The sequence below is a fragment of the Colobus angolensis genome, unplaced genomic scaffold (genome assembly GCF_000951035.1).
Source record: "Colobus angolensis palliatus isolate OR3802 unplaced genomic scaffold, Cang.pa_1.0 Scaffold63, whole genome shotgun sequence".
Taxonomy (NCBI): Eukaryota; Metazoa; Chordata; class Mammalia; order Primates; family Cercopithecidae; genus Colobus; species Colobus angolensis.
In genome coordinates, this window is record NW_012119932.1 from 8,730,743 (window position 1) to 8,743,023 (window position 12,281).

The following is a 12,281-nucleotide window of genomic DNA, read 5'->3' on the forward strand; positions in this document are numbered from 1 at the left end:
GAAAGAAAAGAAAAACAAAATGAAATGAAAAGGAAAGAAAATCATAAAGAAGAGCAAATACATTTACTATTCATTAAGCAGAAGTGGATAATCATATAGGTCTTCATCCTCATCTTCACATTGAGGGGACTGAGGAGGAGGAGGAGGAGGAGAAAGAGGAAGGGTTGGTCTTGCTGTCTCACGGGTGGTAGAGGCGGAAGAAAATCTGAGTGTAAGTGAACCCATGCAGTTCAAACCTATGTCGTTCTAGGGCCAACTGCATTTTTAAAATAACTGCTTCAGAAGATCTGTGTGTATGTGTGTGTATGATCTGAGAAATTAGTTAGAAGAAGAGAGGAATGAGGAGTAGAAAAATACCAACATTTCTGATGGTCAATTTCTTTTAATTACAGGGAGAATTCAGCCTTCACCAAAGCTGGCTTAATTACTCATTTTCTCAGTAGAAAATTTCTAAGTGTGGGGTTTGACTGATTTTTACAGAAAGAGAATAGAAGTCTTTCAAAATTGTTGGTAAGAATGATTCACCCTTCTTGCTTTTGTTAAGAAATAATTGTGCATGTTAAATTACATTAATTTTGCTGCCTGAAATGAGTTTTGAATACTTGCTATTTCTTTTTCAGTCAGAGGATATTTAAAATGATGCCAATGGAACTCACTGAGTTCAACTACAATATTTGTTGAAAACAAATACGTATATCAAGGTTACTTCATATGTCTTTTTCAAACAAACTCTCTTCCTGTGGGTGGATGTTTAACAGAATTACAGTTAGGTATTGCCAAACTTCAAAGAAAGGAAGACTTACTCATCTTTTGGATGGAGAAAGGATTCATTTACCAGACCCACCTTGGTGATTGTAGATCTTTGACTGAATTGCCTTGGAGTCTAGATTTCCTTGATAAAGACTCATTCAAACTCAATAAATTACAAGAAAAAGAAAGAAAAATGGGGAGGAGGGAATGGGATCAATATTCTAAAAGTCTAGGATTCTAGTTTAGTTTAATTTTATACTCATATGATGAAGAAGAGAGGAGAAGCCTGGCTAGAAAGGTGGATGTTTGTCACTCAGTTAATGTTTTTTTGTTTTTACCCAATTCATGTTCTTGAAGCTGCTACATTTACTAACCTACAATAAGTGTAGAGAGGATGAACTATACTGATAATCCTATTTATTGACCGGATTTAATACTCAGGTTTGATTTTTGCATTTTTGGATATGTTTTAAAGGTAGAGGATCTTAAATTCATATTCAAAATACTTTCTATCCTGCCTTTCACATAAGGAAAATTATCTGGAAATTGTAAGTGCTCCAGGCAAAAGTCTGGCTGTGATATTACTTCTGGGAGACACTTCTCACAAGAGGGGAGATAAGTAAATTGCTCTAAGTGACTGCTTTTTATTCTTGCGGTTCCTGGCCCCCCAACCCCCCACCCGCACAGTTATTAGATAAGTAAAATAAGGTTGAAGAAACATAAGGGATAGTCTTGGAGAGGAAATGAAGTTTTAAAAGAGCATCCAAAAAACGTGAGGGTCGGGGGAGATCTAGAACCCTATATGGTGAGGGAGGTTGATGGGGGAAGTGGGTTTGAAATTGGGTATTTCCCCTATTCCAACTCATTTGCCTTGGATACACCTGGAGGGGGTACCTGGGTTTTGTTTTATTTTGTTTTGGCATGAATTGGACAGGTACTTCCTTCCCCATTAGCTCCCTCCCTAAGTTACAGCTCCTCCACCAGCCTGGGTTCTATCAGTGTACTAAATTCCTGGGCAGTTGTCCAGCTCCCCCCATTGCAGGGACATCTCTGGTTACATCTACAGTGACAGTCCCTTGAGGTTTCTATAGTCCTGTTGCTATAGAAACACCATTTTGGCAGGATCTAAAAACCTTAAGAAAACTGCCTAAAGGTTTGAAACTTTGCTTCAGATCCAAAATAAACCTTCCCTTGGCATAACCCATTTATGTTTTTTTTTTAATTAACTAATTTATACTTTAAATAAGAAATTATATTAGCTAAAAATATTGTCTCTCTTATCCAAAGTGCTGGAAAAAAACAATACTTTGAGGGCTTTTTTTTTTTCTAGTTGAGCCATTTTTATAAACTTTAGAGAAGCTGGATTTAAGAAATCCTGTAGATTTCCAATTCTGAGAATTTTCTTAGAAGGAACATTCAGCTCTCAGACAAAATGAGATGCTCTTACATAGCTGCAAGAAAGTAAAGAGAAAATTAAATGCAAAGTAAGAAGGAAGGAAATAACGGAGATTAGGGCAGAAACAGTACAAAATTATAAAGCAATTGATAGATAGGTATTGCTAGTTTTTTCTCTTGGGGTATTTATGCTCCCTGTTCCTGTAAACTTAGGTACTGTCAGACCACAGATCCCTGTTCCTGGGGAGAATGCACCAGGGAACACAAGAAAGTGGTGGTCCACAACCTTTTTGGCCCCAGGGACTGGTTTCATGGAAGACAATTTTTCCGTAGACTGAGGGTCGGAGGTGAGGGGGATGATTTCAGGATGATTCAAGCACATTATATTGGTTGTGTACTTTATTTATATTATTATTACATGGCAATATATAGTGAAATAATTAAGCAATTCACCATAATATAGAATCAATGGGGGCCCTGAGCTTGTTTTCCTGCAACTAGTCGGCCCTATCTGGGGTTGATGGGAGACAGTGACCAATCATCAGGCATTAGATTCTCATAAGTAGTGTGCAACCTAGATCCGTCACATGCGCAGTTTACAAGGTTCATGCTCCTGTGAGAACCTAATGCCCCCGCTGATATGACAGGAGGCAGAGCTCAGGTGAACTAATGCAGAGCTGCTGTAAGTACGGATAAAGGTTTGTTTGCTAACCTGCTGCTCACCTCCTACTGTGCGGCCTGGTTCCTAACAGGACCAGGGGTTGAGAACTCCGGCAATAAAGTATCCAGTGAACTTGAAACTATCACTACCACCTGCTCATTTGGGGCTCCCTATATTAGTGGATCAACCAACAGTAAAGAAAATTACTCTAATGGTAAGAGTATTTGTTAGTGATTATGTCAGAGGCAATGTGAACAAGAACAATCCATCTTGAATAGGAGCTGGGTAAAATGAGGCTGAGACCTGCTGGGCTGCATTCCCAGACAGTTAAGGCATTCTATATTACAGGATGAGATAGGAGGTCAGCACAAGGTACAGGTCATAAAGACCTTGCTGACAAAACAAGTAGCATTAAGGAAGCCAGCAAAATCCCACCAAAACCGAGATGGCGATAAGAGTAACTTCTGGTCGTCCTCACTTCTACCCTCCCGTCAGTGCCTTAACAGCTTACAAATGCTATGTCAATGTCAGGACGTTGCCCCAGATGGTCGAAAAAGGGGAGGCATGAATAATCCACCCCTAGTTTGGCATATCATCAAGAAATAACCATGAAAATGGGCAACCAGCAGCCCTCGGGGCTACTCTATGGAGTAGCCATTCTTTTATCCCTTTACTTTCTTCATAAACATGCTTTTTCTTTGCACTGTGGACTCTCCCTCAATTCATTCTTGCACAAGATCCAAGAACCCTCTCTTGGGGTCTGGATTAGGACCCCTTTACTGTAACAATTACCTTAAGGAGTTAGGGGTGCTGCTGCATGTTGAGAAGAGAAGGAACACAGCTAGAAATTCAGATTTCTTGGAGCATCTCTTGGTGCTTCTTGATGCCTGGTAACAATGGTCACCAGGCAACTAGAGGATACACAGCCTAACAAGGACAAAGCAGTGAATATTCAGACCCTTCCGTGAAGACCTAAGTTGCCCCTCCCAGGAGGACAATACAGATCAACCTAAGGAAGTGCTGCTTGGAGCTCTGGAGGATCGGGATTGGATGCTGGAGAGCAGAGATGATGAATATCAACTATGGCCTCAGGGCCAGCAGGGTTTGGAGCTTCTCCTACTTATTATTTTGTATTAAGTCGTTGTGGTATTTTGGCTGGCTATCACCACGAAGGGACTTGGGGAGAGATGGGTGTTAAGAGGAAAGGAGGGCATTTGAGGAGTGGAGGGGGTCAACCGTTGATAGACATCACACGTGTGCTATTTCAGATGCACTCATTCCCATCTCTGACCCCAATTACTGCTGCAGAGACCCATTCCAAGGAGGTGTTGATTGGTTTTGCAGAGTCTTGCTTCTGGTCCACACTGCATTCCTCTTTCTCCTGCCCTGGGCTTCTTTGATGTGATGGCTTGAGCCCCTTTACGGGAATGCTCTTAGTACTCAAGTGTGTATAACCTGGAAGTGGAGATGGGGAGGTAATGCTGGCGGGGCCGGTGTTGAACACAGGGACAAGAGCCTGTACATAAAGCCTCTTCCTTTCCCAGGTAAACTATTCTGAGATATATTTCTTGAGCCTCATGAGAAGGTCTTATGTGATCGTGTTCCCATAGCCCTGGTCAACTTAATAAAAACACAGATGGTATTGACTTTTCTTCCTTCTCTGTTTCAGTTCGCCGGCCCTTCACTTCTGCTCCCTGGGATCACCTCCCAGATGAATTGCTTTCACCCTGTCCTTTGTCTTCCCAGCTGCTTTGAAGGAAACCCAGTCTAGGACACTGATCTTCATAACAGAGCATTAATTTCCTCTGGCCACCCAGAGCGGCATTCATTCTTAACTTCCTTTAGACATGCTTCAATGCAATTTGGAGTTAGTGTGCTTGAATAAGCCAATTCTACTTTGGAGAATTAAGGTTGGCACTTTTCCCTGGAGAGGACTTTCTTCTTTGCTGACCTCATTGCTAATGGCCTCATTTATGTCTCTAGTTCTTGTTCTCTGGGGACTTTGAAATAACACACCCAATTTCTTTCAAACAAACAAACAAAGATCTAGCTAGTCTTTTGACATTAACCTTGTTCAGAAGGTGCCTGGTTAATATCCAGGATTTAGCAATTAACTAGTATATTCTATCTAGTATTGTGCTTTACCCTTTAGTTGCTGCATTTATTTTAGTTGCTGTTCACAGAGTCTTTGCAACCTTGTTTTCTTCCCTTTAAATGACCGACTATTTTCTTTGGCATGGCCCCAGAGAACAGTAACAGTTAAACTTACTGCTATGTGAAAGCGCTGCGTTTGTTTAGAAGTTGCTCTGAAGGCCGTGAGAGCAAGCGACCTGGATGATAGGAAGTAGCCCCGGGAAACTCACAAGTAGTTTTTTTTTCCTGTCTTTCTGCCAGGATGCTGGTTTTTCCTCGGCTAATAGTCATTTGCAATAGGGTCAAGATTTATGCCAGTTGGAATCTCACAGGATATCAGTCACATTGCTTTCTTATAAGCAATTGCTTACCCTTACAAGAAAAGGAGCAGGAACATTGAAACGAAAATGACATATTTAGCTTAGGGTTCTGCATGACAAATGGCTCTTGATAACCTTCCCAGGTCAATTCTGGGAGAGTAGACAAAAGCAAAGAAAACAAATAGACTACAGACATCGACATTCATCTACTCAAAGAGAGAACCAGTCTGTGTGAAAAACACAGTGAACTTCAAAAGAATCCAGCAATTGCCCTGAACTGAGCCATAAAGAGAAATTAGAAATCGAAAGTTGAAAATTAGGAAGCTCAAGAGCGAATCTGAGGACTGATGTGTTCCACACATTACCTTCAAGAGTGTTTAGTTTAAACAAAGGATAGCTCACATCATTAAATGGTGAGTGACTGTGGTTTCAAAGTCACAAAAAACCTGTAAATACAGATTTCTCAAGTTGAGTCACAGGATTCCATAACATTGACCTCAGGTTGGGGGATAGGTTCAGAAAAAGGGGTAAAATTTGCTCCGCTTTATTTTATTTTTTTAAGTTCCTGGGTACATATGTAGGTTTGTTACACAGGTAAACGTGTGCCATAGTGGTTTGCTGCACCTATCAACCCATCACCTGGGTATGAAGCCCGGCATGCATTAGCTCTTTACCCTAATGCTCTCCCCACCCCTACCCTCCCCCGACAGGCCACAGTGTGTGTTGTTCCTGTCCCTGTGTCCACAGGTTCTCATTGTTCAGCTCCCACTTATAAGTGAGAACACGCAGTGTTTGGTTTTCTCTTCCTGCATTAGTTTGCTGGGGATAATGGCTGCTAGCTTCATCCATGTCCCTGCAAAGGACATGATCCCATTCCTTCTTATGACTGCATATTATTCCATGGTGCATATGTATCACATTTGCTTTATCTAGTCCATCACTGCTGGGCATTTGGGTTGATTCCATGTCTTTGCTATTGTGTATAGTGCTGCATATATCTTTATAATAGAATGATTTATATTCCTTTGGATATATATCCAGTAATGGGATTGCTGGGTCAAAATTTGCTCCACTTTTCACCTTATTACCAAAATTAGAATATGCTCAGAGCATCACAAATAACATATAAGAACATTTCTAAATATGGAAGGACATTTGGTGTTTACCTCATCTGCATGCATCTCATACGAGTTAAGAAAAACCACTGGAAACTCAGGAGCCTTAGAGTGGGGTTTAAAAATGGCAGGGTTTACTTTGAGAATCCCCTTATTAAGACTTACTTCAACAACACACTGTTATTTTGGTTGTATTAGCACAGGTTTCTGCCTCCTCTATTTTTTTCCTTATGAAATGTTTCTTTTACTTCCAGGACAATGGTTGGATTCTGCATCATTAGTAGTCCATCTCAATGAATCGGTTCCACATATTGCCTTCAAGATTAATTTACTTTTTCTTCTCCGGGACACAGGTAATAACATATCTGACTTTTATTCAGCTTGATTTCAGCCTTAAATCCTTCTTTGGTTATTTTATTTCATTTTTATTTGCCATATTCCAACCCATGAGAAGGGATAATCAATATGATTTTACCTTAAGATATTTTTAAAGCTGTAAGCAAGCCCAATAGAGAGTGACTTTCAAAACGACTTTTATCTTATGGAGACCAGAATTTAAGAAGCAAGACAATGTGAAATTTCCCAGGTTCAATTCCCTCACCAGGTTATAAAGAAAGAAAACCAATGACTGAGTTACCATTAGGGTCAACAAGGACCTCTAGAGGAAACATATGTTGCAACTTTAGAGACCAAATACTATAAAAATCTTTCTTCCTCATTTCATCAGTGCAATGGCCCTTTGGCAATTAAAACTTAAAAGATGTAATCATTATTTTAAAAAATATGTTTGGTTAATTAAGTCAGTGATTTAATTCAATGACAAATTCAGTTGAACTATTTTCCATTGTATAAATAAAATAGCTGGCTACTTAACAGAACTTCCGCATTGTAAAAATAAAGTAGCTGGCTGATTGACAGAACTTTTCATTTTTCAACTGGAAATATAGGCATCATATACAGCTACAAAGCTGGAATCAAATGAGCAGATGATTACTTTTTGAAGATTACGAACATTTCATTCTTTCCACTTAAATTCACTAAAAGAAAAAAGTTTTACATGCAACTGCTATCACACACCTGCCACTTTAACGCTACAGAAAATGTCAATATTTTCTGTACCTCAAATTACATTCTTTCTGCCTAGAATGCACTTTCTGGGAGTACAAAGAATATTTCCTTAATGGTTTATACTGTTTTATAAATTCTTCTCTTCTACTCATTTATCCTTCCATTTTTACTGGGTTTTTTTCCTCTGTTTTACATTTTCAGTGTTTAGAAAACCCAAATAGAAAAGCCACCAAACTTACCATTTCAACCAAGGATAAATATAAGAACATCCCAGCAGTGACTGTGAAGATCCAGTCTTGAACGCATGGATCAGCTGACACGGAAAGGCCAATGTATAATCCTATGAAGGCAGTTAGGGAACTTATAAAATTCATCAGGATGGCAGTCTTCATAGAAAGTCCAGAGCTTAAGAGCACAGCAAAGTCTCCTGAAGTTTAAGAGGAAAGGAAAATATAATTATCATTTAACGGAAGATGCCTTTGCTAAAGTAACGCACTATTAGCTATTTCAAATGTCAGCACTGGAACCGATTTTATAGGGAGAGTTGAGTGATCAGTAAATAAAATGCTTTTCTATATTTCTCTAGAATTTGTAGCCCATTCATCGTACTGTCAGGAAGTTGCACTTCAAGAGTTCTTGGCTGCTTCTAAAGATTGTATATACAAGAGGTCTGCGACATATTCTTGAGTTCTTGATATCCTGTGACATTTCCAACTTAGATAAATGCAAAATAGTCACTCGCTGTCCCAGGGTTTCTAAATCTTTGGGCCTGGAAATTTGCCAGGTGAAATCATGACACTATATGGGCTTTTATTATTTACTTATGCAGAAACTGCTGTGGGGAGAGAAAACTACTTAATATGAGATTTTTAAAGCACTGCAGAAGTTGGTTAGGAGACAAATTTTTCCCTTTAGAAAATGATTATAGGAAAATTATCTCATTGTCTCCATGCCTTCCCTCCAAGAGAAGATTGATCTGTTAGTAAATCTGAGAGCATCTACTTCTTAGTTTGGGGGATTGAGACTAAAATTCAATAAAGAGACAGCTTGGGGACCCAGCTTTCTAGTTCCATTGCATAACTGTTCCCACGAACTGGGCTTGAAACATCTCTGCTGGCCTGCTGCAGACTGTCACACTGTCCTGTGGTTTTGGGTTGAGGATTGGGGGCTACATCACTGTTGTAGTAGCAAAACTCAGGACCATAGATAGGGGATGGCTTCCAGACCAGGTGCATTTTAATGTGCCCAGGAAGGACCTTGGATAAACTGCTCCAAGAAGGATAGGTCAATAATGAGTCAGTGTCAGGACTTTGAGCAATGGATTCCAAGCACAATAGGGCAAGAGTTTCCTAGGGGCAACGTAGGTGCGAAAGTGGAAGCAGAGAGACTGTGAAGAGCCCTCTCCCTTGGGAGCCTATGCCAGACCAGCCTCTACTATTTCTGGGTCTGTTTCAGAAATGTCTGTTCTAACCCATCTTGTGTCCTGGGAGGCAAAGAACAGGGTTACATTGTTCTCACTTATTTGTGGGACCTAAAAGTCAAAACAATTGAATTCATGGAGTTACAGAATAGAAGAAAGTTATTAGAGGCTGGGAAGGGTAGTGGGGTGATAGGGGAAGGTGGAGGTGAGGTAAAGATGGTTAATCACTACAAAAAAAAATTAGAAAGAATGAATAAGACCTAGTATTTGACAGCACAACAGGGTGACTATAGTCAATAATCATTTAATTTGTACATTTAAAAAAAAACTAAAAGAGCATAATTGGATAGTTTGTAACACAAACGATAAATGCTTGAGGGGATGGATACCCAATTTTGCATGGTATGATTCTTACGCATTACATACCTGGATCAAAACATCTCACGTACTCTATTAATACATGCAACCACTATGGACCCACAAAAATTAAAAGAAAAAAAAAGTTACAGGGCAACTAAGATTATCCAGAAAAAGAGATTTATGAGCATCTGCCACCACACACCTGTCATTTCAATGCTAGGCTTGGCTTTAAACATTTTGTATAAGTCAGGTTGATGAAACCATGGTTTGGTTTTTTGTTTTTGTTTTTGAGATGGAGTCTCACGCTGTTGCCTGGACTGGTGTGCAATGGCACAATCTCAGCTCACTGAAAACTCCACCTCCTGAGTTCAAGCAATTCTCTCACTTCGGCCTCCCAAGTAGCTGGGGTTACAGGCCTGGGCCACCACACCTGGCTAATTTTTTGTTTTTAGTATAATGTATAATCCTATGAAGGCAGTTAGGGAACTTATAAAATTCATCAGGATGGCAGTCTTCATAGAAAGTCCAGAGCTTAAGAGCACAGCAAAGTCTCCCGAAGTTTAATAGGAAAGGAAAATATAATTATCATTTAACGGAAGATGCCTTTTACCCTGTTGGTCAGGCTGGTCTCGACCTCCTGTCCTCAGGTGATGCACTTGCCTTGGCGTCCCAAAGTGCTGGGATTACAGGTGTGAGCCACCATGCCTGGCCGGTTTTAATTTAAATGTGATTTTATCTTACTGGCCCGTTTGCTGACGTGATGGATAAAGTTTCCCTCCTAATATTTTTCTCACATTTAATATGTAGATTTTAAAGTCCTTGTCAAAATTCTTTAAAGTATTTCTCTGAATGACTCTCTCCCATATGGAATTCTCTGGAATCCAAACAGAGTCATTTCTGGCCCTGGGAAACATCATAAAGGAGTTTAACTGGATTTTATTCCAAGGTACAGGAGTTATTTTTCTACTCCTCCTCTTCTTATGGTTTAAATAAATTATAAAAGGAAAGAACTCATCTTTCAATCCTAGGTGAGAAAAAGAATCCTAGTAAACCATAGCTGGAAAGATGTTATTTCTTTCTCAACAAGCCAGAAACAGTAATTCCATTGCTGAACTTACCCATTTCGTGTGGGATTTCATGACACAAGATAGCAATCGTGGTGGTCACTCCTGACTCGGATGATGAGGAGAAGGCTGCTCCTATGGCTAGGCCATCTGCAAAATTATGCAGGCTGTCCCCAACCAGAATCATGATTGCTAACAAACTAATGACTTTACCTAAAGAACCAAATAAACACAGAAGAAGCATTAACAGAGCATTACATATTTCACCAAATCCTTCGAAACCAACCAGCTTTCCCACCTACCCTTGACATTCTTATATTCCATCTAATGAAATACCATCACTTTGTTTCAGCAAAAGTCAGGACTAGAGATTTAAGTATGATAACCAACACACTCGAACGTATGGTCACTGTTGTGCTAACTGGTCTAATGAGATAAATTACATGCTGGCATTCCTTATTTTAACGTCTTATGCAGTTATGCCTAAAGAAGAAAGTAAAAACCATGTTGTAACCTCCCCAGATACCACTGATGACCTTCCCGTCTGTCTTTTGTAATGCATTTCAAAATAATTTAAGAACCTTGCTATAGACTAAATGTTTGTGTCTCCCCAAAATTCATACGTTTACACTTATTCCCCTAGTGTGGTGGTGTTAGGAGGTAGCGCCTTTGGAATGGAATTAATACTCTTATAAAAGAGATGCCAAGGAGTTCCCTTGCCCCTTCTGCCACCTCCCGCTGTAGGAAGGCGCCATCTACAACCAGAAAGTTGGCTCTTGTCTTGCACCTTGATCTTGGACTTCTAGGCTCCAGGACCACGAGAAAGAAACTTTTGTTGTTTAGAAGCCATCCAGTTTATGGTAGTTTGTTGTAGCAGACCGAGTGGGCCAAGACAAACTTCCCAGGGGAATGTCACTAAAATGGAGTCTATTTCCCAAAGCTGTTTCTGTGAGTTAGACTTTCTGTGTCAGTCTAGGGCAGTGTGCTTTCTGTCATTGTGTGATTGTTTTGTTTCCCTTTCTGGTGGGTGCTAATGACTTCCCTGAAGCACCCCATTCACGCCCCACTGTGACTTCAATAGAACCACGACCAACATTTCTGGCCCAAAGTCAGCTTTGGAATAATTACTCAATGTTTTCATCTTCCTGCAAGATAACTTTCAGCACTAGGCCAGTTAGATGTTGAACAAGATAAAGAGAAGCTTCCGTCTTCATGGAATTCTATTACATAATATATATTATCTGGTCAGGAGAGAGCCAATGAAATAATTTTGATCATAATTGTGTTCAGCTTTATAATGGACAGAATTTCTGTTCTGAAAAATCTAAATTGCATGTTAGTGTAACTCAATTGTAGAGTTGAATGACTCACAAGCAGAAAAAGTATTTCGAGCATAGTACTTATTTTGGTAGTAATCTGCCTAGGTAGACCATTTGATAAGAATAGTCATTAATCAATTGTCATAGTCTAAACTTTCATTAATTATTCGGTTGCATATATATTGTGTGACAGGTGTAAGTAGTAGTTATTGTTACTGTTAGAACTGAATGCATAATGGTTTTTGTTTTTTTTTTTTTGACAGAGTCCTGCTCTGTCACCCAGGCTGGAGTGTAGTGGCGCAATCTCACTGCAAGCTCCGCCTCCCAGGCTCACACCATTCTCCTGTCTCAGCCTCCTGAGGCACATGCCACCATGCCTGCCTCGTTTTGCTGTATTTTTAGTAGAGATGGGGTTTCACCATGTTGGTCAGGCTAGTCTGGAACTCCTGACCTATGGTAATCCACACGCCTCAGCCTCCCGAAGTACTGGGATAATAGGCGTGAGCCACTGCACCTGGCCTGAATGCATAATTCTAATAATTGTGCTCAATAAAAATAGAAAGAGGATACTTCCTGGTTTCTTTCTTTCTTTTTTTTTTTTTGAGACGGAGTCTCGCTCTGTTGCCCAGGCTGGAGTGCAGGGGGGCGATCTCGGCTCACTGCAAGCTCCGCCTCC

The 12,281-nt window shown here is 40.1% G+C and overlaps 1 protein-coding gene and 1 long non-coding RNA gene across 5 annotated transcripts in view; one reads left to right on the forward strand and one right to left on the reverse strand.

The window, feature by feature from the left end:
- Positions 1-12,281, reverse strand: part of SLC39A12 (solute carrier family 39 (zinc transporter), member 12) — an 81,013-nt gene that overhangs the window by 22,431 nt on the left and 46,301 nt on the right. For all 4 annotated transcript variants that reach the window (XM_011963883.1, XM_011963882.1, XM_011963884.1 and 1 more), the window contains 2 exons: positions 10,341-10,499; positions 7,682-7,869 (listed from right to left, as the gene is read on the reverse strand). In XM_011963883.1, coding sequence (XP_011819273.1) covers positions 7,682-7,869; positions 10,341-10,499 — 347 coding nt within the window. The remainder of the gene's footprint in view (positions 1-7,681; positions 7,870-10,340; positions 10,500-12,281) is intronic.
- Positions 477-9,249, forward strand: LOC105527538. The gene is made up of 5 exons (XR_001004240.1): positions 477-510; positions 1,281-1,369; positions 2,359-2,492; positions 6,629-6,727; positions 7,644-9,249. It is a non-coding gene; the product is annotated as an uncharacterized LOC105527538 (long non-coding RNA).